General features: G+C 34.0%; 2 protein-coding genes across 5 annotated transcripts; both read right to left on the bottom strand.

Annotated features, from left to right (window-relative positions):
• Positions 1–24: 24 nt before the first annotated feature.
• LOC120629766 (5'-nucleotidase domain-containing protein 3) lies at positions 25–11,544 on the bottom strand. Its single transcript, XM_039898799.1, has 9 exons — positions 11,167–11,544; positions 10,521–10,696; positions 9,944–10,171; positions 8,634–8,768; positions 7,613–7,770; positions 5,977–6,163; positions 4,574–4,714; positions 3,744–3,895; positions 25–3,047 (listed from the first exon to the last, which is right to left on the bottom strand). The coding sequence occupies exons 1-9, from the start codon at positions 11,318–11,320 to the stop codon at positions 2,843–2,845; spliced, it is 1,536 nt and encodes a 511-aa protein (XP_039754733.1). The 5' UTR covers positions 11,321–11,544; the 3' UTR covers positions 25–2,842.
• Positions 11,545–13,926: 2,382 nt separating this feature from the next.
• On the bottom strand, positions 13,927–19,025 carry LOC120628279 (poly(U)-specific endoribonuclease homolog). 4 transcript variants are annotated; one of them, XM_039896586.1, is made up of 8 exons: positions 18,978–19,025; positions 18,693–18,760; positions 15,289–16,237; positions 14,997–15,108; positions 14,778–14,862; positions 14,534–14,677; positions 14,342–14,430; positions 13,927–14,252 (listed from the first exon to the last, which is right to left on the bottom strand). In XM_039896586.1, exons 2-8 carry the CDS (start codon positions 18,751–18,753, stop codon positions 14,019–14,021), a joined length of 1,674 nt encoding a protein of 557 aa, XP_039752520.1. In that variant the 5' UTR covers positions 18,754–18,760; positions 18,978–19,025; the 3' UTR covers positions 13,927–14,018. The 4 variants fall into 4 exon arrangements, with proteins under 4 accessions (XP_039752520.1, XP_039752512.1, XP_039752529.1 ...); XM_039896578.1 differs by having other exon boundaries at positions 18,944–18,991; XM_039896595.1 differs by lacking the exon at positions 18,978–19,025 and adding an exon at positions 18,940–18,956.
• Positions 19,026–19,498: the final 473 nt, after the last annotated feature.

The following is a 19,498-nucleotide window of genomic DNA, read 5'->3' as shown; positions in this document are numbered from 1 at the left end:
TTCGTAGGTAAATAAAACAATTGATATTCAAAAGTGTTTTATTGTCTAGTAACATGGCACAGTACATGTGAGGTTATCTAAAGTTACACAAAAGTTGACTTAAAAACAAGCATGTTATGATTAAAGTTAAAAAATACTTCCATTTGAGGTTATACACGGTCATATCGTCTCACATCAACAGTACCTGAATACATCTGATTTAAAGATCTTTAGGCAATAGTCAAAAATGGTATACATCTGATGTATACCCTTTAATAGGTACATCTGATTTAAAGTAACTCGAGACAAAAGTAACTAATGACAAATAAAATTTCAGTTCCGAATCGACATTTTCGTTTTAACTTATGATAGAAAGCTTGACTCCATTGCCAGTTGGTAGATGTAGCAACCTGAAATGGAGCAAGCTTGCCTAGAAGATGCCTATTTGATGGTACTCACATTAAAAGTGGAAGGTAAAAAAGGAAGTCGAAAGGGCATTTCCGATATTTGTGGGATGCAAAGAGCTTCGCGAGAGTCGATGGGATGTCGACTATGCAAATCGATGGTAGTTAAATTATTTGAATAGTTATTCAAATAATTTAAAAGCGAATAATCAAGATTGAAAACACCCTCGCATCGCGATGCTCACACTCGCTTTAGAGTTTCCTATTGCATCAAATTTATATTTTTTTGCATAAATAATATGGAAATTGTTTCTTTTTTTTTATTTGGTAGCGTCTGTACGACGTTAACATATCGTAATACATTCGGTGTTTATAATCACTAATTAGAACATAACGGGCGGCTGGTAAAAATATAATAGATTAAGCGAAGGTGTAAATGTTTGTAAATGTAAAATACGATCTAAATATCTATTCGCCTTAAAATAATCTACAAAGGTTCACTAATCTAAAATAGAAGTTGACTACAAAATATAACTATAACGCCCAGGCAAGAAAATGGCTTTTACATCAAAAATATCAGTAAGTCTATAAGTACCTACACATGATATGTCGCAATTATGTTTCCAGGACATTATAAAATTCATTTTAAATGCCTTAAACGGGGTGACTATAAAAATGTTAAAAATGTTATAATGTTTTCAAAGGCGGTGTTCAAGTCTACCAATCCGCAATCGGCCTGCGTGATGGACTACGGCTAAAACCTTCTCATTGTGAGGGCAACTCGTACCCTGTAGTGTACCGGTAATAGGTGGATAACAGAAAGGGAGGTCTCATGGCCACAACTAAGCCAGATAAAGATCTTTTACGCGATTGGAAATCGATCAGATCGGGCATACTTGTTTTTTAAGTTTGCAGAACATAACGATAATCATCAGTTAAGAAAAAGAGGTTTGTATATTTTAGTAATGAGTGTGGCTTACCTACTCTTCGCCATTTTTATTTCATTTTACACAATAGCAGCCTCGCATTGACCCTGTATATAACAATAGCTGGCTGCATTACATTATAGAAGGCACTATCTTATATATCAGGTTTCTTTGATAGAAGTTATCATAGTTTTACTGGTAATTGAGTTAATAACGTAAATAACAAATTAAGCATGCGAATTGGCTCTTAAATAGTGTTTAATGGTCAAGTCTAGATCAACTTTATAAGTAAACCTAAAATAGTATTTTCAGGGTAGGTATTTTACTAAGGGATAGTTCCCAGCCCATCCGCCAGTAAGCTAAAGCTATACTTGAATTAACGAAAACCAATACTTTAAAGCCAATACGATTAATTTCTGTTTTAATTTTTGCTACCGTTTAAATTTTGGTGGCTTTTATTACGGAAACCAGACCTTTTGATTTGGTCTCTAGTTTATATTGATAGTTTGTGGCCGCTTAAAAAAAATCGCACGAGTAGGAATGCCCTTCATTTAATTAATTGTTTGTACAACAAACATAAAAAAGGCGTCCGGCAAAGTCCATTTCAGACCTCTATATTTTATTCATTCAATCAACATCAATATAGAATACCTACAGTGTTAAATATAATAAATAGATCGGTTTTTTATAAAGATCCCGTCATGTACCGACCCCCGTAAAACGTATAATCTTTTAGTAAATACACTTGACTAGAATCTTCGAACAGGAATACTTAGAGACTTCTTAACAATAGTTTTGCACACAAAATCAAGTTGCAGGTTCCATCTTACCAAACACAAATTCTCAATGAATCTAAGACAACATTATCTGTTAAGATACTTTTATAAGTTCACAACTTTAACAGGATAAATATAATAACAAATAATCTCTACTTATAATAATAACAAATAAATAACATGATCTTTTCTATATAAACATATAAAAAAATTTCTCGATATTTGTGGTACAAGTTTAAAATTGTACTCATATAGATCTTTCAACTGAGATTGGAGTGTAGAATCCCTATCCCTATCTTACTAAAAATATAAATGCGAAAGAGTGTCTCTGATCTTCTTTCACGCAGCAACGGAGCGGTTCGACGTATCAATCAATCAAATATTTGGAAAAATATGTCTTTTTTTCTATCCCGGTAAAACAAATTATCACGATCGATGCCGCGAACAGGAACTGGTATTAAGAAAATGCATTTTCTATGTTACTGTCGCTCTTAGTACAAAAAAACTATTCAATAAAACTCACCCAACTTATTAACTTATTACGACCAGAGTAAAAATATCCAAATTTACCATAGGCGAGTATACAAAGAATTCGTTTATTATTTAATAATTACTTAAACTCAAAATATTTAATACTCAAATAATATAAAATATTTACTCTTAACTTAAAACAATTGTACAATAGCTAACAAATAAATCTCCAAAATGTATAGAAGCACGTTGTATAAAATGATTATAAACTTATCTAGAGGTCTTATTAAACGAAATAAGAACCATATTCGTGTGGCATAACACCACGGCGCGGATAGAAGGTGTGCGTTACGGAATAATTCAAAAGATTCCTAATGTTCGATGTGTAGATATCTGCGAATCGGAACAACCTTCGAGAAAAATATGTAGGGTTGTGATATGTCCGAAATACACTACCGAACTGTTTATTGAATACTGCTTTTGTAGATTTCCTGGAAATATAAAAAATGAAGTCATGATACAGAATTTATAGACACAATTTATTACTAAGTCCGTGCGTGTGTGACACAGACTCGCACGCTCGCACGCACGAAAGTACGCACGCACGCACGTACGCACGCACTCACGCGCGCTTACACACACACGCATCTGGGCGTATCAACCAAAGAAAAAGTTAAACGGAAAGGTTTTAAAAAATAAGTCACTGAAAGTGGAGATTGATAAAGCGCACATGCATCCTCCTTAGTGCTGTGGTGAGCGCAATGGTCTTACATGTGGAATCCCAGGTTACCCGGCAGGATCAATATGGAATTAATAATTTCAGGTGGTTTGGGCCGTGGCTAGCTACCGCCCTACTGACAAAGACGTACTGCGAAGCAATTTAGCGTTCCGGTACGATGTCGTATAGAAACTATAATAAATAATAATAAAATAGAATATATAAAAAAATATATATAACTGCCATAAACCTAATAAATTGCCATCTTAGATCATCACTTACCACCAGGTGATCTTCAAGTAAACTAACAAACGGGTCGTAACCATAATAGAATTATGGGTTTATTCTATTTCCTTGAGTCATACGAACTCTTATTATTATGAAAGGCATTTTGAGGTTAGGCCATAAACACAGCTTGCTTTGCAACGACACTTCTAGTACGTTATACATTCAAACTCAAAGAACAAACCTGAGGTAGTCCCGTTCTGCCATCCAATCAGATATTACTTCCATTGCCTCTGGTTCCTTATAATCTTGGTGGTCCTCAATAAGTTGCGTAAGCATTTGCAGCCAATTCGCGTTCTCCTTGAACGACGGCGTGTTCAAAGTGTTGATCTCGTGCTAGAAAATTAATAGCAAAAGTTATAACCCGGGGACACTTGAGACTTAAAGCAATTTTTGACTTTTCTTATTAGGGATAATTTATATAATAAATGTGAATATTTATATATTTGTTATTCCTTCAAGCCATAATGTCTCAGCTAATTTGGCTGAATTTGGGATCTTACAAAGAGTTCTTTCTTCTTTCTCAGAGATTCTTTCTTTTTCTGCCAGCCAGTTCAAACGATCCCCAGGAAATATGGAGTTATATAGATGGATGCACTTGTATTTTTTCTTTTAATTTTAATATACTCTCACATTTTTTACTTGTCTCTGGACTTTAAAATGATACGATATCAGTATCATCATCATCATCATATCGATCCATCACCGGTCCACTATATGGCACGGCTCTTCTCCCACAATGAGAAGTGGTTAAGGCCGTAATCCACTACGCTGGCCCAGTGCGGATTGGTGGACTCCACATACCTTTGGGACATTATCTAGACCTCTCAGGCATGCATCTCGCGATGTTAACCTTCAGCGTTGAAGCAAGTGATATTTGAATTACTTAAAACGCACATAACTTAGAAAAGTTAAAGGTGCGAGCTGGGATTCGAACTCGGCCCCCCGAAAGTGAAGTCGAGCTCCGCTATCACCACTTTTATGTATATAAATAAATAAATAAAAATTTCATACCGTAAGCTCATTAATAATAGCTCCTGTTCGCCAGCCATGTTCGAGCGTCACATCTGCGAGGTCACTGTACGGATGATCTCCGAAGTACAATACTTGATGGCCGCTCCATCCAGTTAGGTCCTGCAGCTGTTTGACTGTACCCTGTCACAAATAATTATCATAAACGGTTAGCTGTCCAAATTTTATTGTGCAATAATCCTTGTTAATGCCAGTTTTCACTGACATCGAATAAGGCAATGCTTTGGCAATTAACGTCTATTCTAAGAAGATTCGGAAACATACAGACGTTTCACTAATCGGTTTCAGATAGGCAGCAGCTTAGCTTAGCTCTGAGTTGAATATCTTGTCTATGAATCCTTGCCACGTTGTCAAATTGAATGTTTACTGTGACGTTTGTCATGCACTAGTACTTATCGCGCGCGACCGGCCGTCCACTCGCTCGTGTCGTATTATTTTCTATGATGACAAGATTATTAAGAACAAAAGTTTGTAAAACAAAACATTATTCTTTATAAAAAAAAAAGTGTCGACTCCACTTACTAGAAACGATCTTAAATTATTAACACCAATGTATCTACTTGACAGAAGCAGGCGTCACTGTGCGGAATTCCATGATATACAATGAACTTAATGTTAGTCACTAAGCAGGTACTAAGCAATTGTTAATTGTTAAGTCATTCCCTGAGGATGCTCCGGTGTCGGAGCAAAACGTGCGTTGAGAGAAGATTACGAAAGATTTGTTTGGTGAGGAGTACAAAGATTTAAATAAATGAGAAAGTGTATTTGTTGGTATAAATTGTCATCATGTTTAAACGGCTAAAGGAATTAAGATAATTTTTGGTAACTAGGTAACTGAGTTCCGGGAAAAGTACTTCTGATATCTAAAAACCTACTGTCATTATTAATTTGATTATTAAAAGTGAGTTCGTCTATGAAGTTGTATCGACAAACTCACTTATATAATTTATTTAAATTTAAAATGCATATAAAAATTGTCGGAACCGACATGATTTGAACCTGCGACTCTCTGGCAATCGCGGCCTGCACGCTTTCTCCAATTAAGCTACGACTCTCCTATCGTCGATGCCGAAATAAGTATATGCCTTTCACATCAGTCAGTATATGCATTTTAAATTTATAAAAAATGATAATTCCTCCAAGTGTAGGTAAAAACACTAATAAAAATTATAAAAATCGCTTATAAAATACTCATTTAATACGCAATACTTTCTCGCAGCAGCTGTATTTGTTAATGATTTATGATCCGTTTACAAATCCGTTATTCGTAATGTGTTTCAAAATCTAAGACTGGATATGACTCGATGGTGGCACGTAAGCTGGGATGACATTAGCAAATGTGTTACCAGTTTTGGGGCAACGATATCTTATTTAACAACACTCACCTCATAGTAGATGGTGCCCTTCTCCAAAGAGGTGACCTTCTCCCAAATGTGTGTGTTAGCCGTTTTATCAAACACTCGGATTGGGCGGGAGACCTCCGTAAAGAACTTCGGCTTATTCGCGTTCACTATAACCACGTCGAAGAATTCCCGCCAATCGGGACCCACCAACATTTCCATGCCCGCATTACTAGAATCAAATCATAACCAAGATATACTTCGGAGAGTGTGCTCAGGAACTATTCAATTTGGTTCCATCCTAACATTTATACTATCGAACTGCAAGGCGTCGTAAAGCGCGCTCCATCCTCGGCATTATCACTGGGTGCGTCAAGCGCTATTTTATATATTAGAAAAAAAACATCATACCGACCCACTACACGGTCTCCTTCCGCAATGAGGAGGGTTTAGGCCGTAGTCCACCACCGTTGCTAAGTGCAGATTGGTGTATTTAACACGCCTTTGAGAATATTATGAAAAACTCTCTGGCATGCAGGTTTCCTAACTATATTTTCCTTCACCGTTAAAGAAAGTGACATTTAATTGCTTAAAACGCACATAACTTAGAAAGGATAGTGTTCGGACACAAAGTTTTACTTAGCATTTTATTAAGCAGAAACGTCTTGTTTTTATATACCTACGACTATCTTATTTTTAACCAACACAAAAATATTTCGTAAGTAGGAATATTATTATTCTTTGTGTCTATTTAAAGTTCAAACATATTGACACGCTATTGGCAGTGAATAACTATCTAGGTACACATCACCTTATATTAATAGAAGTTTTGTTACATACAACTTTGTAACCAGTTTTGCGACTAATTTTTCTTCAAAGTTTAGAAGTCGTCATCAAATTGACGTTCATTTCTTTTATTCGTAGTCAAACTTAGTCTAGCTATTAGCTAGTAGCTGGATAACATAATAATGATGTTTTATTATGGTAAAAGAACCACCAAGTATATGGCTACCTAGACTAATAAATGAACTACCCCTGACATTGAGATATTCAGTGAAAGAGAGTAACGCATTCTAAAAAAATTATACGCTGTAATAAATCTAACATAAAACCTTTGCACGTAGTAAAAATGGAACACCGGTATAACGTATACATTCGGAGCAGCGGCAAACCGGTCGCTACCTGCTTTTAGAGGTTAAATGATATTGTGTACAGCGCATTTAAACTTATATATAGCTAATTCGATATTAGAAGAATGTTCAGCGTCCAAACAAACTCATGTGAGTTTCAGGATGCGAAGAATAAATAAATAAGGTACCAATATCTAATATTAACTTTAACTTTCGTATTTCTGTATTTCTTATTGTCATCCGAATGTTCTATCGTTATCTGTAATTCATCGGGTGGTTGGTTTAAATTGAATTACACAATTTGAAGAAAACTGACAATAAGTAATAATAAAAATTCTGGACAAGTACAGATTTGTAGACTTCACACGTCTTTGTAAGCGTTATGGATAACACTCAGGCATGCAAGTTTCTTCACAATGTATTCCTTCGCCGTTAAAACACAATATTGAAATGCTTAAAACGCAGATAACTCCGAAAAGTTCGAGATATATCACTGCTTTTCCTAACCACTAGGTTATGATAGCTTTAAAAATAAAAACATAAATACATACACAAAATGGAATGGGCTGTTTGTGACCAAGAACAAATTTTTATCCTTTTCTTGCAACAGCTGAAAATATTTTCTCAAGTCTGTGTTTGGCCTTATGTATTCCTCCAAATTTTGTGCTACAATCTTGTGCATGATAGGGTGACAACTTTGTACTGAGTTCTGGGAAAGAAAGAGTACTAAGCATAGTTGGAAAAATCTTAATATCAAAATTAGATAATTGCATAAATCGATACATTACAAAATATAGTGAGATCACGTCGTAAAAGGATTCATTGCCATGCATATAAAGAAAATACTGAGAACTAAAAAAAAATGTTCCAAGAAGCGTGAGGAATTGCACAACAATATCTATGTCAATAATTACTTTAGCTTGTAAGTTAATTGAGTCTCGATGATTATTATTATAAGCATTTTAAATATTTGTTTAATTGGTTAATTATGCTGGTATTTAGTTATCGATATTAAAATTTGGAATGCGAAAGTTTGTTACTCAATAACGCCAGCACAGCTGATCGGATCTCAATGAAATTTAGCTCAGCAAAAGATATAGTCTGGAATAGCAGGCTACTTTTTATTCCCGAAAATGTCTGGTTCCCATAGGAATCATTTGTGTTGCGCCTTCACAGAGCAAGAAAACGGTGTTTTTTTTGCATAGTGGTGGTTCAGGTGACACAGAATATCATAGGGATACTTTAAAAATTTCATGCAAGCGAAGTAGCGAGCAACATTAATTAGATAATTTAACATTAATATTTTTTCTCTTATTTAAAAGATTCTAATCATGTTTTTTACTTTAAGAAAGTTCACCGTGCTGAGTCGATCGTTGGACCATTTAAGGTACGTAAAATTGTCTACGTCTTTTTATGATAAGGAATTTATCAAGCTTTTATAAGTATCAGCTAAATCTTCGTTATAATTTATGTTTTTGACAAAAAGTTCTTGGTCAGACAGAGTAGGTATCGCGAATTCTAGAATACTTCATTGTTTCTACGTCAGTGACCAAAAAAAAAACCAGTACTCACCTTTACATCTAAAAACAATATTTCAGGATGATATTCTATATGATTTTTGATAAAATATTCCGCAACATTACACAGTAAACCCATTTCCGGAACTGAAAATAAATCTGCAAGATGTACCATTTTTGCTCGGTTTGTCTGTAAAGAAAACTGGAGTTTTAGTCGGTGAAGTTGGTCTAACTCGAAAAATCTATTAAGCATTAATTCAAAAACATCGACTGCTATGCAATTTGTTATAAGTACCCTTCCTTGTATGAGCTTTTCACGCTCGCAAATGTGAAGTCGCTTCACATTCTAACATTCTACTGTACAGTAGCAAAATAAACCATAATGCACTTATGTTAAAGTCGCAAGTTCTGTACCACAAATTTTATCTTACAAAAGTTCTGCGCAAATCACCAGCTGCTGCAGAATTGTAGAAAACATTGAGCTTTATTAAACAATAATGAATAATTTCATTTACTCTGACGTGCCAGCTTTTCGATACTCGAAAATTCTTTCATGTAGTAAACGTTAAGTTTAACGTTAAAAAAGCAGCGACAAGATGCAGTACTTTTTTAAGCTGCGCTCTTTTTATGTGACGCGAAAATTTAAACATTCACAACGTAATATTACAGACAGTTGTTTGAAGTGAACCATATGGAACGCATTATTTACTGTTGTTATGTACCTAGTTACTGTCACATCTTGTCATAAAGACCTTGTAGTGTAGGTACAGAGCGGCTAGGGGATCGCGCAAATGAATGATTGCTTACAAGTGCTCTCATTACTGGAGTAATAGAGTACAATAGCATACCTACTGCACAACTATGGTAGCGTAGCTATAATTTTTTTATTACTGATGAAAGGATTGCACAAGCTATAACATCCCTTGTCTGTTACTTGCTCAGTTAATTAAACTTATTGATTCAAAATCGTCCCTTCATCATTCTTTATTTGCCCCAGATAACGTTCTATAGACTTTCCGAAAAAAAAGACAAAACTATAAACTTTTGTGCTGATGAAAGCTTAACTTGAGCTTATCAAGACATTCACAGAATTTTGATTCAGCTGCATGATACCACTGCAGTCGATTGAATTCAAACCACCACTGAAGCACACTGCTAACTCAATATAGCTTATACATCAAACTATTAATTTAATCTTCTTAATATAATCATTTAACCAATTCATTTTTGGGACAATTGTATGATGCACAAGAAGTCACAGTGAATATACAATTTTCTATAAAAATATAACAGTACAAAAAGTTCTAAATAAAAATTTGTTGAACAGCAACTATACATTTAAATTTAATAAAAAAAATTACTTACTTTATGTGCTCTTGTATCACCTTCAACATATGCAATGGGTATTATTCTATTTCTATATATTTTAAGAATTTCCTCTGAGGATACAGGTGTTAGTCCTCTGTAAATAGCATCAAACTGTATTTGAAGGAAAGAGTCCAACTTCAACAGTAAACCTTTTTCAATGTCGTAGTGCAAACCTCTTACAGCAAAATCTGGTTTGTATTCCAATTTTGAAATTTCTGGTGGATACTGAAATTAAATTGTGATAATGCATCTATATGTGGCATTTGGGATTTTCCTCAGCTTGATTTCTTTAACAGAATTGCACGAATATTTCTTACACTCACATGAAAAGATAAGTTTTCCTTTACATCAAAATTGCCCATTGCACTACCCTGTTTCACATAATATGATTGCAACCTTTACACACATATATATTTTTCAATATATATATGTTTGCTACATAGACTTATCTACTCAATTTTTTCATGCCATTTCAGCATGAACAGATTTTGATAAAATTTAGCAAGGATATAGTTTGCATCCTGGGAAGAACATAGAATTGTTTTTTTTTGATGCAGCAATGGTAATGCCTTACCTTATATTTATCCAGTAACATGTCCCGGCCAAGATTATATAATAAATGCTCCAAAGATGGTTTGTAATGAGCCAAAGTGTAATCATAATCAAAACCATATACTTTAACTTCTGACAGGTCAAGCTCATTACAAGCAAAGACTCCCTGTGGATTGACATCTTGAGGCAGCTTCTTCGCTATAATTCATTACATTAAATGATATAATAGAACACAACCACATTAAGCTGGTGATAGTGATAATAAAGAGCATATTATGCAATCTCTTTTTAATAGATAGAGAACGCTAGACTAAACATGATGTAAGCAACAAGGTGATTAGTTTAAGAAAGCATCCGCTTCCTTTCCTTCTTGTGCCATCCAAAGCTTTTGAGGAAGCTCTGATTATTGAAATCCACCTGGATAATAAGTGGGTTTAAAGTCATCTAAAAAATCATACAAATTATAAATGTGCAGAAGTGACATAGAAAAAATAGTATAAGACCATACAAATTAAACAGGTTTTCAAAATGTAAACTGTTTCTTCCAATCAAAGTTACAAATAAATATTACAAAATAGTTATATTTAAAAAAAAAACAAGCGTGTAGCGTTCCAACAAATTATACCTTTTTAATATTTTGTCAAACATAAATTTCAAAATTAACTTACATCTACATTTCAGTTTCGTCCGACAATATGCTTCTTTTAAAAGTTCACGGGTAGAGAAATTTTTTGACAGTATGAGAAAATTATTATTAAATTTTTTGTGTGATAAACTGCGATTAAACTTTATAATACTTCGTATTGACTCGCACAAAGCCATTTTTTAATGTTATAATAGAAACTTTGTTAATATTTTGTTTATGTGAACATACCGACACTAAATATGTTGTTTATAAAAAAAAGAAAAAAATCGAAAGATCTTAAAAGTCGATTACAACTGATGTGTATCGTTGCATAATTTGACGATTTGTAAAGTATCCATTTTTATTAAAACACACGAACATCCTATAACGTTATTTTGGCAACTGCACCAAACACAGACCCATAACTCCAGCTATGACAAAAGTCAAAACAAGTCATGACATCTGACATTAGATAAACTGTCAAGCAGAGCTGTCAAGTATCTAATGCAATGGCTTTACAGTAATAAACGCTTTAAGGAAAGCATCATACACTAATATCTAATAGAGGCAGGGATCGGGAAGGATAAAGAAAAAAATTTTTATGTCAGAATGTCAGTCATCGTATCTGGGGCACTACACTCTATTATACTATAGCACGTCATCATAGAGGTCAGTGTTTCTAGGGTTATAATATTCATACGTAAAATTACTCCAGTCCAATAAAAAACAATTTTCAGAATCACGCTATACTTATCTATATATAAAAATGTTATGTTGGTACGCTTCAAAACCTCAAAAAGTTCTGCACCGATCGAGCTGAAACTTTAGCATGATATATCATCCGCATCAAGGAATGTTTTTATCTATTTTTTGCATCAGTCACGTTAACGACGGAAGTATACAGTAAGTATATTGGAATTTTCGGAATTGTTTCTTTAAAGTTCTATAAAAAAGTCCGCGACAACATAAGACTATTTTTTGATGTTGACTCATTCGCGGACGAAGTTGTGAGGGTTCGCTAGTTCTATATAATTTCTTTCCTTTTTTTTCCTCTTTTAAAATCCCGCCAAATAACCCCAAAGGCCCGATGTCGTTTCCCGCGCCATCTTTTTTCTGTTCCATTTAATTTTTTCTTCCCCGCGTTGCTTTAGTCGCCAGTCGTCCAACTTTCGTGGCAGCACCATCGTATCAAACATTAATACTCATCAAATCCATGACTGTTTTTATCGATCGTTGAAAAGATTGGTGACCAAGGTCTTACATAATTTCTAGATTAATTTTAATGATATGCATATCATTTTCTATCGATAATCTAGCTCAGAATGGCATTTTACTTTGAAGAAAATTCAAGTAACCTTACAAATATAAAATTAAAATAATTTGAAATTGCATTACTTAAAAATACCTATAATAAGAGTTGCTATGCTATTTCGCATTCCTTTCATTTGCAGAGCACTGAAAAAACACAGGCATGCTCACCCAGTGCTGCAGTTTTCTGATCTTGTATTTAGAAATCCGTTGGAGTTTCTGCGAATTCTGCTCATCACAACACTGGTTGAGCATGAGCACATGCTCAACCAGTGTTATCTATAATATGATGACAAAAAGAGCAGCATCAGTGTTGTCTATTATATACAGCAGAGATGCTCTACAGAAACGCGGAAACCCCATCAGCCCTTTACGTATATGTCACCCACAGGTTACACGTGTAAAAAGTTAGGCAATAAGCCTTAAAAAGTGCGAGTTTCCTCCTTATTGCAACGTGTGAACCAGCAAGCTATTGTGAAGGACCGCCAACGCCTTGGGCTCCCTTTCGATATCCTTCACATCTGATAAGTCTTTTAGGAGTATATGCCCCAGATACTTGATCTGTGTGACTTTTTTCAGATAAATTCTGTTAAGATTCACTACAAGGAATTTAATTTATCTTTTCTTCACATTATATGTTAGTCCATGTGATGCAGCATAGGATTCACATACCTTCAGTAACCTCCTGAGCTAATTGATAGACTAAGAAGAACCGTATCGTCTGCGTAACTCAGGTTGATGATTACAGTTTAGAACAATAAATTTAGATTCGAATTTAACAATGAAATAGAATTTAGATCCAAGTTCATCGATTAGCTAATTAATGAATACATTAAACAGAGCTGGAGAAGTTAATCCACCTTGATGAAGGAGGTGTTTTCCTGTCCGTATAGTATTTTCAGTAGTAAGTTGCTTCTGAATCCAAATCGCGCATCGTTTAACTGTAAATATCCACTTAGCTGGCGGTTGAGCAGCCTATCAAGCTTTTTTTCCCAGTATTGCGTTTATTTAGAGCAAGCAGGTTTTAAAAAGCTCGTAATATAAGTAAGAAACGACAAAACTAGAAAATGTAGCAGGTATTAATTTTCTAAAAATCATACAATAAAATATTTTTTTTCCAAGCTACGGTCACGTGTTTACAAACGCTGATTGGTGGACTCTCGGTTTACTATTTGTGTTTTGTGAGAAAGTACTTTATGTGCAGTCTTAAAGTTCATAATTGTGCGTGACAACGTAGGGTCTTTAGGTTTCTCGGAACTTACTTTAAAACATTTCTAGAACATTCCTCATACGAAGTCCTACCCACTGGGCTATCACGGCGGCGTCTGCTTCTGATCACTCATTTTGATCTCAATATCACCGTTACCGAGGAAAGAAAACGGAGACTTAAAGATTTTTTTTTATAATTATATTTAAATCCCTTTCGGCCTACTTTTCAAAAAAGTTTTTGGGTATCTAAGTTGATTAAAAATTATAATGAAATGAAATTTGTACAACATTGTATAAAACATTTAATTTAAGATTGTATTTTGGTATTAACATAAATAATATGAATTAGTATGCAGCATTATGGATATTGCATAAAAATTATATTTGAGGATAAGCGCTCCCAATATAGTTTTTGCTGCGGTATCTAAAGTTATGAGTTACAATGTCTAGATCTTTATTTCCAAGTTTAAGTTTGCAGTCATTGCCAACACGAGTTACGTAACATAGAGTATAAATTGCAATCTCTAGTTCAGGTGATGTACCAACAAACATTGTATCAACGGGCTTGTCCACTCCTTGCTGGTTAAAATGCATTTTTAAGACAGCTCCTTTCTGCAAAAGTATTATATAATATTAATATTCAAATATTAATGTTTAAATAATAAATCATGCTACCAGCTGTGATTCGTAATTGGACTTACATCATTAAACTCGACATATTTTAAATAACCCAAATAGTTAATACGATTTGCTACCTCTTCTTTAGAGAAATAAAGCCAATTATGCAGTCCTGTAACAACAAAATTATTTAGATACATTATTATATACGTTTTATAAAAAGGTAGAAATGCATAGTTATATAATGTGATACATTTAGTGAATTAATTAGGTACCTGAAACTTCTCCATTTTTGAGCTCTGATACAAATATATGTTCGAATCCAGAACTGCTGATTTTACCTTTACCTCTAGAATATAAGCCAAACCAAATTTGCTTCAGAAAATCTCTTTGTTGTTTAGGATCTGGTGTAACGTAGCCTATAACAGATGAAAAAGGAATGCTTGGACTAATTAATAATGTAAAGTAGGTACAATACAATTATACAGGTGACATTTTCATGGAAAGATAAATAAATACCTTTGTCTTTTAAGAAGTTCATTAAATGACGAATAACACTTGTAGACATTAACGCGTCCATGAAAGTATTTTCTTCAGTTCTCTCCTATAACAGCAAAAACAACAAGATTTTTAAATAAATTATTTTCCAATAATTTATTTCGTCTTCTAAAGAAAGCTCTGTAAAATAGCTACCTTTGTAAGCCATAATCTGAAAAACTAGGTATTTGTTTATCTTACTTGTGGCGTAACATGCTCGTTTATTAAGGTATCCCTTTCATAATTGTCTAATAGTGGCAAAAACTGTTGAATTGTTGTTATATTCCATACTTCTGGCGAAATGGTGAGTAATCTGCAAACAAAGATAATGAATTTGACGTTTTGTAAACATAGTCAGAAATATAATAATTTCTTAAGGTCACCTTAATTTTGAACTAACATATGAATTGTGATGAAGTGTTTGAGAATATTATTCGAGATTACAGCAACTGGACTACAAATTAAAAAAAAAATTTATTTCGAAGTTACTTACGGTAGAGCAGCTTTATCGTCTTTAGATTGGGATGTGGTTTTTCCTTGATAATTAACTGTTATAAATTTAGCTGCATTATTTACATCTTTTCGGAGCAGCTCTTCACTAACAGTTTGTAACTCTACATCACTTGGATTGTTCGAGTTTGCAACTTGATTGTTATTGGCTAAAGAACTGGGTAAAGCAGAACTTGTTGGACGATTATTAAATTGATTCATATTCGGGGTACTATGTGGTTTACCAGGAGTCGATGCAGTAGGAAGAGACGGAACAACTCCAGTATTAGGATTTTTTGGGCCGGATACGACTGAACTGAAGCTTAATGGATTTGGAATATTTCCTGGAGTTTTAGAAGAAAACTGTGGAAGTTGAGTAGATGAACTTGGTATTTTGTTATCTTTCGGCCCTTGTAAAATCGAACTGTAACTCGGCCCTCGTGATGGTGTGGGTCCTTGCTGGGATTTACTGTCATAAAAATTAATGAGATCTTTTACTTTTCCTGAGGCATGCTGGTTACTTTCTTGTTTCGTAGTTGGAATGATAGGGGCAACATAATCTCTCTTTATTGACGTCGTTGGCATCGGAGTAGTACCGTCTTGCCTCTGTGATGATCCCGCGGGTTTTAATGTTGGCCACTGAGAGGCTACATAGTCTCTCTTAGGAGAATTTTGGGCAGATGTAGGATTTGTCACTAAAGATGGTGGTTTAGACGGTGTTGTTGCTGTTGGAGTGTTTGAACTGCGTTGAGGAGCAACATAATCTCGCTTACCCGAAGATTGTGGTTTTGCTGTAGTGGCTGAATCAACATTTGTATTCAGGGTAGATTGGCTAGGTTTCATAGATGGCAAACTTGGGAATTGAGCTGTATAGTCATTTTTAAAGGTGGGTGCAATTCCCCCAGCTTCGTGTAGTAAAAAATCACTGCTTGGATTATACCGTTTAGAAAAACCTGTAATTTGAATAATATTAAAATAATGTAAGTAGGATGGTTGACCCTATGGTTAAAATTAGTTTTCATATTTTGTATCAACTAAGAGATGATCAAATCATCCAATTACATTGCCGCTAGGATTATGATAAAAAACATAGCCGTTTACATACAATTACTTACACACAATTGCGTTTTACGAATATAAAGCTTGAATAAAAGTGTCACTGGCCGTTCGGCCGCTATTGACATAAGCAACGCGTTTCGACAGGTAAGTCAATATTATTTTCCATTTGAAATTTAATTGATAAACTTAATTATAATGAACTAGCTGTTGCCAGCGACTTCGTCTGCGTTTTAATTTAGTTTTTTGATGTGGCATTAAATTTAATTGTAGGTAGATCTAAAAAAATTTTAAGTATTCAGTCAACCCTTAAATGTGGGGTTTGCTGTTGTCCGCTGAGGAGTTCTGTCCTCTATCTCCAACCACAGTTTAGGCAAAATTAAACACATATTATAACCTTTGTAGTACAAAAATTATTATTTAAATCGGTTATAATTTGTCGGAGTCATGGTGTAAAATCGTCAAACACTTTCATCCCCTCTCCCAAAGGAACCGAGCTTAATGTCGGAATTAAAACTATCTTATATTACTTCTAACACTTCTAAGAATATGTGTACAAAGTTTTAGGAGGATCGGTTAAGTAGTTTTTGCGTGAAAGCGTAACAAACAAACTTACATTGACATTTATAATATTAGTAGGGAGTAGGGATAGGGGTGTATCTGGAAATGAGATTAAAATGTTTATTTTTGTAATTTTGAAATAATTCGAAGATTAACCATATTTCTAACTACAAAAACACCAAATTTGTTCACGTGTTCTGAGGTTTGCTTGACAACATTACAAGGATTTTGTAACTTATATTTTACGAAATCCTTTGAGCGAAAAACACCTGAACCAGGTTGTTTGCCAAGCGATAGATTAGTACCCTTTGCTTAAACCCAGGTTTATCCAAATAACTAAATAATCTACAAAGAAGACCTACTAAATCTGCAAAAATATATAAACTTTAATAAAATTACACCCGGGTCATGTAATGACAATTAGCACTTGTCTTTGCGTTGTCTTTAGAATCGGAATGTTAGAATCAACTTTGAATAATCTGGTCAACGTATAGTGGTAAACAATGGGTACATTCTATAAACCAAAATGCATTAAACTGTACATATAAACCCTAGACATATTCATATACATATATATTTAGGTCTAAATAGTAGATAAAGAATTAAAAAAAACACCATCCACCCATGACCCATGTCCTTCAAACAAGTTACGAAAGTTCGGTGTTTCACTCTATCTAGGAAACTGGTATTTACAAGTAGGGCGGTGAGTTGGATTAACAAAGATTTCAATTAAGCTCCGGATTTTTTTTAGTGGCATCGCAAATTAAACCGTTAAATAATTTGGTAAAATCATAAGTACCCATTTATTCTACAGCTACTGTTTTTATTCCATTACAAGTTAGCTCTTGACTGCACCTCACCTGATGGTAAGTGATGATGCATGTCTAAGATGATAACGGGCTAACCTGTTAGGGGTATGGCAGTTTTATTAATCCCATACCCCAGCCACCGTACCGATACGCTAAATCACATAGCGCAAATAATGGATTTTTTCACAAGTTAGAGTGTTTTCGGGTTTCACACATGACGGACAGGAAAATTTTTTGACCTATTTTGGTGTTTTTTTCCAATTCTATTGCAGTAAATCAATTTTTTAAGAGTATGGAATTAGTCTCCATTAAATTATCTCGACAATAGTATGCAAAATATCTTGATTCCGTGAACTAACAAGGCTATAATAATAAAAATAGCCGCCGAAATGAGGCGAAAAAAATTTTTTTAAAGTAAAGTACGTAAAGCACTCTCTGATGCTTCGCATCATGAGTCGTGCAATTACGTTAATCCTTCCTTAAGGCTTCCTCGTCATTTTAAAGGATGCAGCCAAAACTGTGGTACAATTTCGTTGTGTTACTGGGAATCCGAAATCTATTGAGGACTGATTTATCCATGGTAAAATATTAAAAGAGTTCGAGTCTCGTTTATATATATATTTGTTAAGTATTTATCTGCTTATTTGTAAGCATATTGTAGTTACTTACTGAAAACAACAATTGATGTGAAGAGCTAAATATGTAATTAGGTAGCTTCTCATAATAGGTATTTATGAATCCCCTGTTAAATATTTGATTAGGTAGGTACGCGAAAATTTATATCTGGTATTTTACGTAGGTAAATAAATGCCTATTTTTCCATCTAATTCGAATAACTATCTAGGTATATCAAGATACTTAATAATTATAAGTCAATGCTTATTTAAACGTCCTTGACATATAACATCTCTAATCAATTGCTCTGATAAAACTTATGACTCAAGTAATTGCTTAAATCAGTAAAAAACCAAATGTAACTTACATGTTTCTATAAGAAGAAGGAGTATTGACGAGAAAATCAAAGTTCTTAAGTTACTATCCATTCTTCACCTGAAATTAACCCAAACTAAAATTAATTGAATAACACTCTTAAACCGTAGAAGTACCTACAACGCGTGGTAAATATTTCGCCTTGTTTTAATTTGTTTATTTTTCGCAAGAAACTGTTAGCCGCACGTATTCGGGCAAAATGATCCGATAAGTGCAAGATCGAGGAGGGGAATGAATACCTACTCTTGGAATGACAAACATCTTACAGACTGCTTACATCATTAATTTGTCCGTGAAACTATCGCGCACAGATTGCCTAGTGTGAGATTTCCTTCCTCTTTAATCGCGTGAAAGTTAAATACGACTTTTATTGAGTCGAAAATGCACCATCTAGCGGCAATACTGTTTCTCAGTACCTACTGTAAATATACCTACGGCGCCCTTTTTATTCCATTCATACAAATTTAACGAAAATAGAGTTTTTTTTTTTTACAAAAAACAGACTTTGTACAACAACTAAAAAGCAAAAAATAAATATTTCGTACATGTTTAACTAGTTGCCAAGTAAAATGCTAGTAAGGCTAACTTTTATGCATTAGTAAGGAAAGTATCTTGAAATTTTCTACATTTTAGTTAGCACCGTCTTTAAAATGTAGAAAATATTTATTTCTTGCTTCTTAGTAGATTTACAAAGTCGGTTTTTTTGTAGAATTTTTCTTTTCCGCTTATTGGTATGATTTGCTATTTAAATCTTATTTATAATAGCCGAATTCAACTGCTAACTAAAAACCTTTTACA

The sequence above is a fragment of the Pararge aegeria genome, chromosome 2 (genome assembly GCF_905163445.1).
Source record: "Pararge aegeria chromosome 2, ilParAegt1.1, whole genome shotgun sequence".
NCBI lineage: Eukaryota > Metazoa > Arthropoda > Insecta > Lepidoptera > Nymphalidae > Pararge > Pararge aegeria.
This window is presented reverse-complemented; position numbering and strand designations above follow the sequence as displayed.

What these genes read in the sequence shown, in the direction of transcription:
- LOC120629766 (XM_039898799.1), bottom strand. Translation starts at nt 11,320, where the DNA reads ATGGCTTTGTGCGAGTCAATACGAAGTATTATAAAGTTTAATCGCAGT. An exon ending in TGTTACTGGATAAATATAAG is followed by an intron (nt 10,172 to 10,520) that starts GTAAGGCATTAC and finishes ATTTAATTTCAG; the next exon opens with TATCCACCAGAAATTTCAAA. An exon ending in GTGATACAAGAGCACATAAA is followed by an intron (nt 8,769 to 9,943) that starts GTAAGTAATTTT and finishes TTTTCTTTACAG; the next exon opens with ACAAACCGAGCAAAAATGGT.
- LOC120628279 (XM_039896586.1), bottom strand. Translation starts at nt 18,753, where the DNA reads ATGGATAGTAACTTAAGAACTTTGATTTTCTCGTCAATACTCCTTCTT. An exon ending in CAAAAATGGAGAAGTTTCAG is followed by an intron (nt 14,431 to 14,533) that starts GTACCTAATTAA and finishes TTGTTGTTACAG; the next exon opens with GACTGCATAATTGGCTTTAT. An exon ending in AATATGTCGAGTTTAATGAT is followed by an intron (nt 14,253 to 14,341) that starts GTAAGTCCAATT and finishes ATACTTTTGCAG; the next exon opens with AAAGGAGCTGTCTTAAAAAT.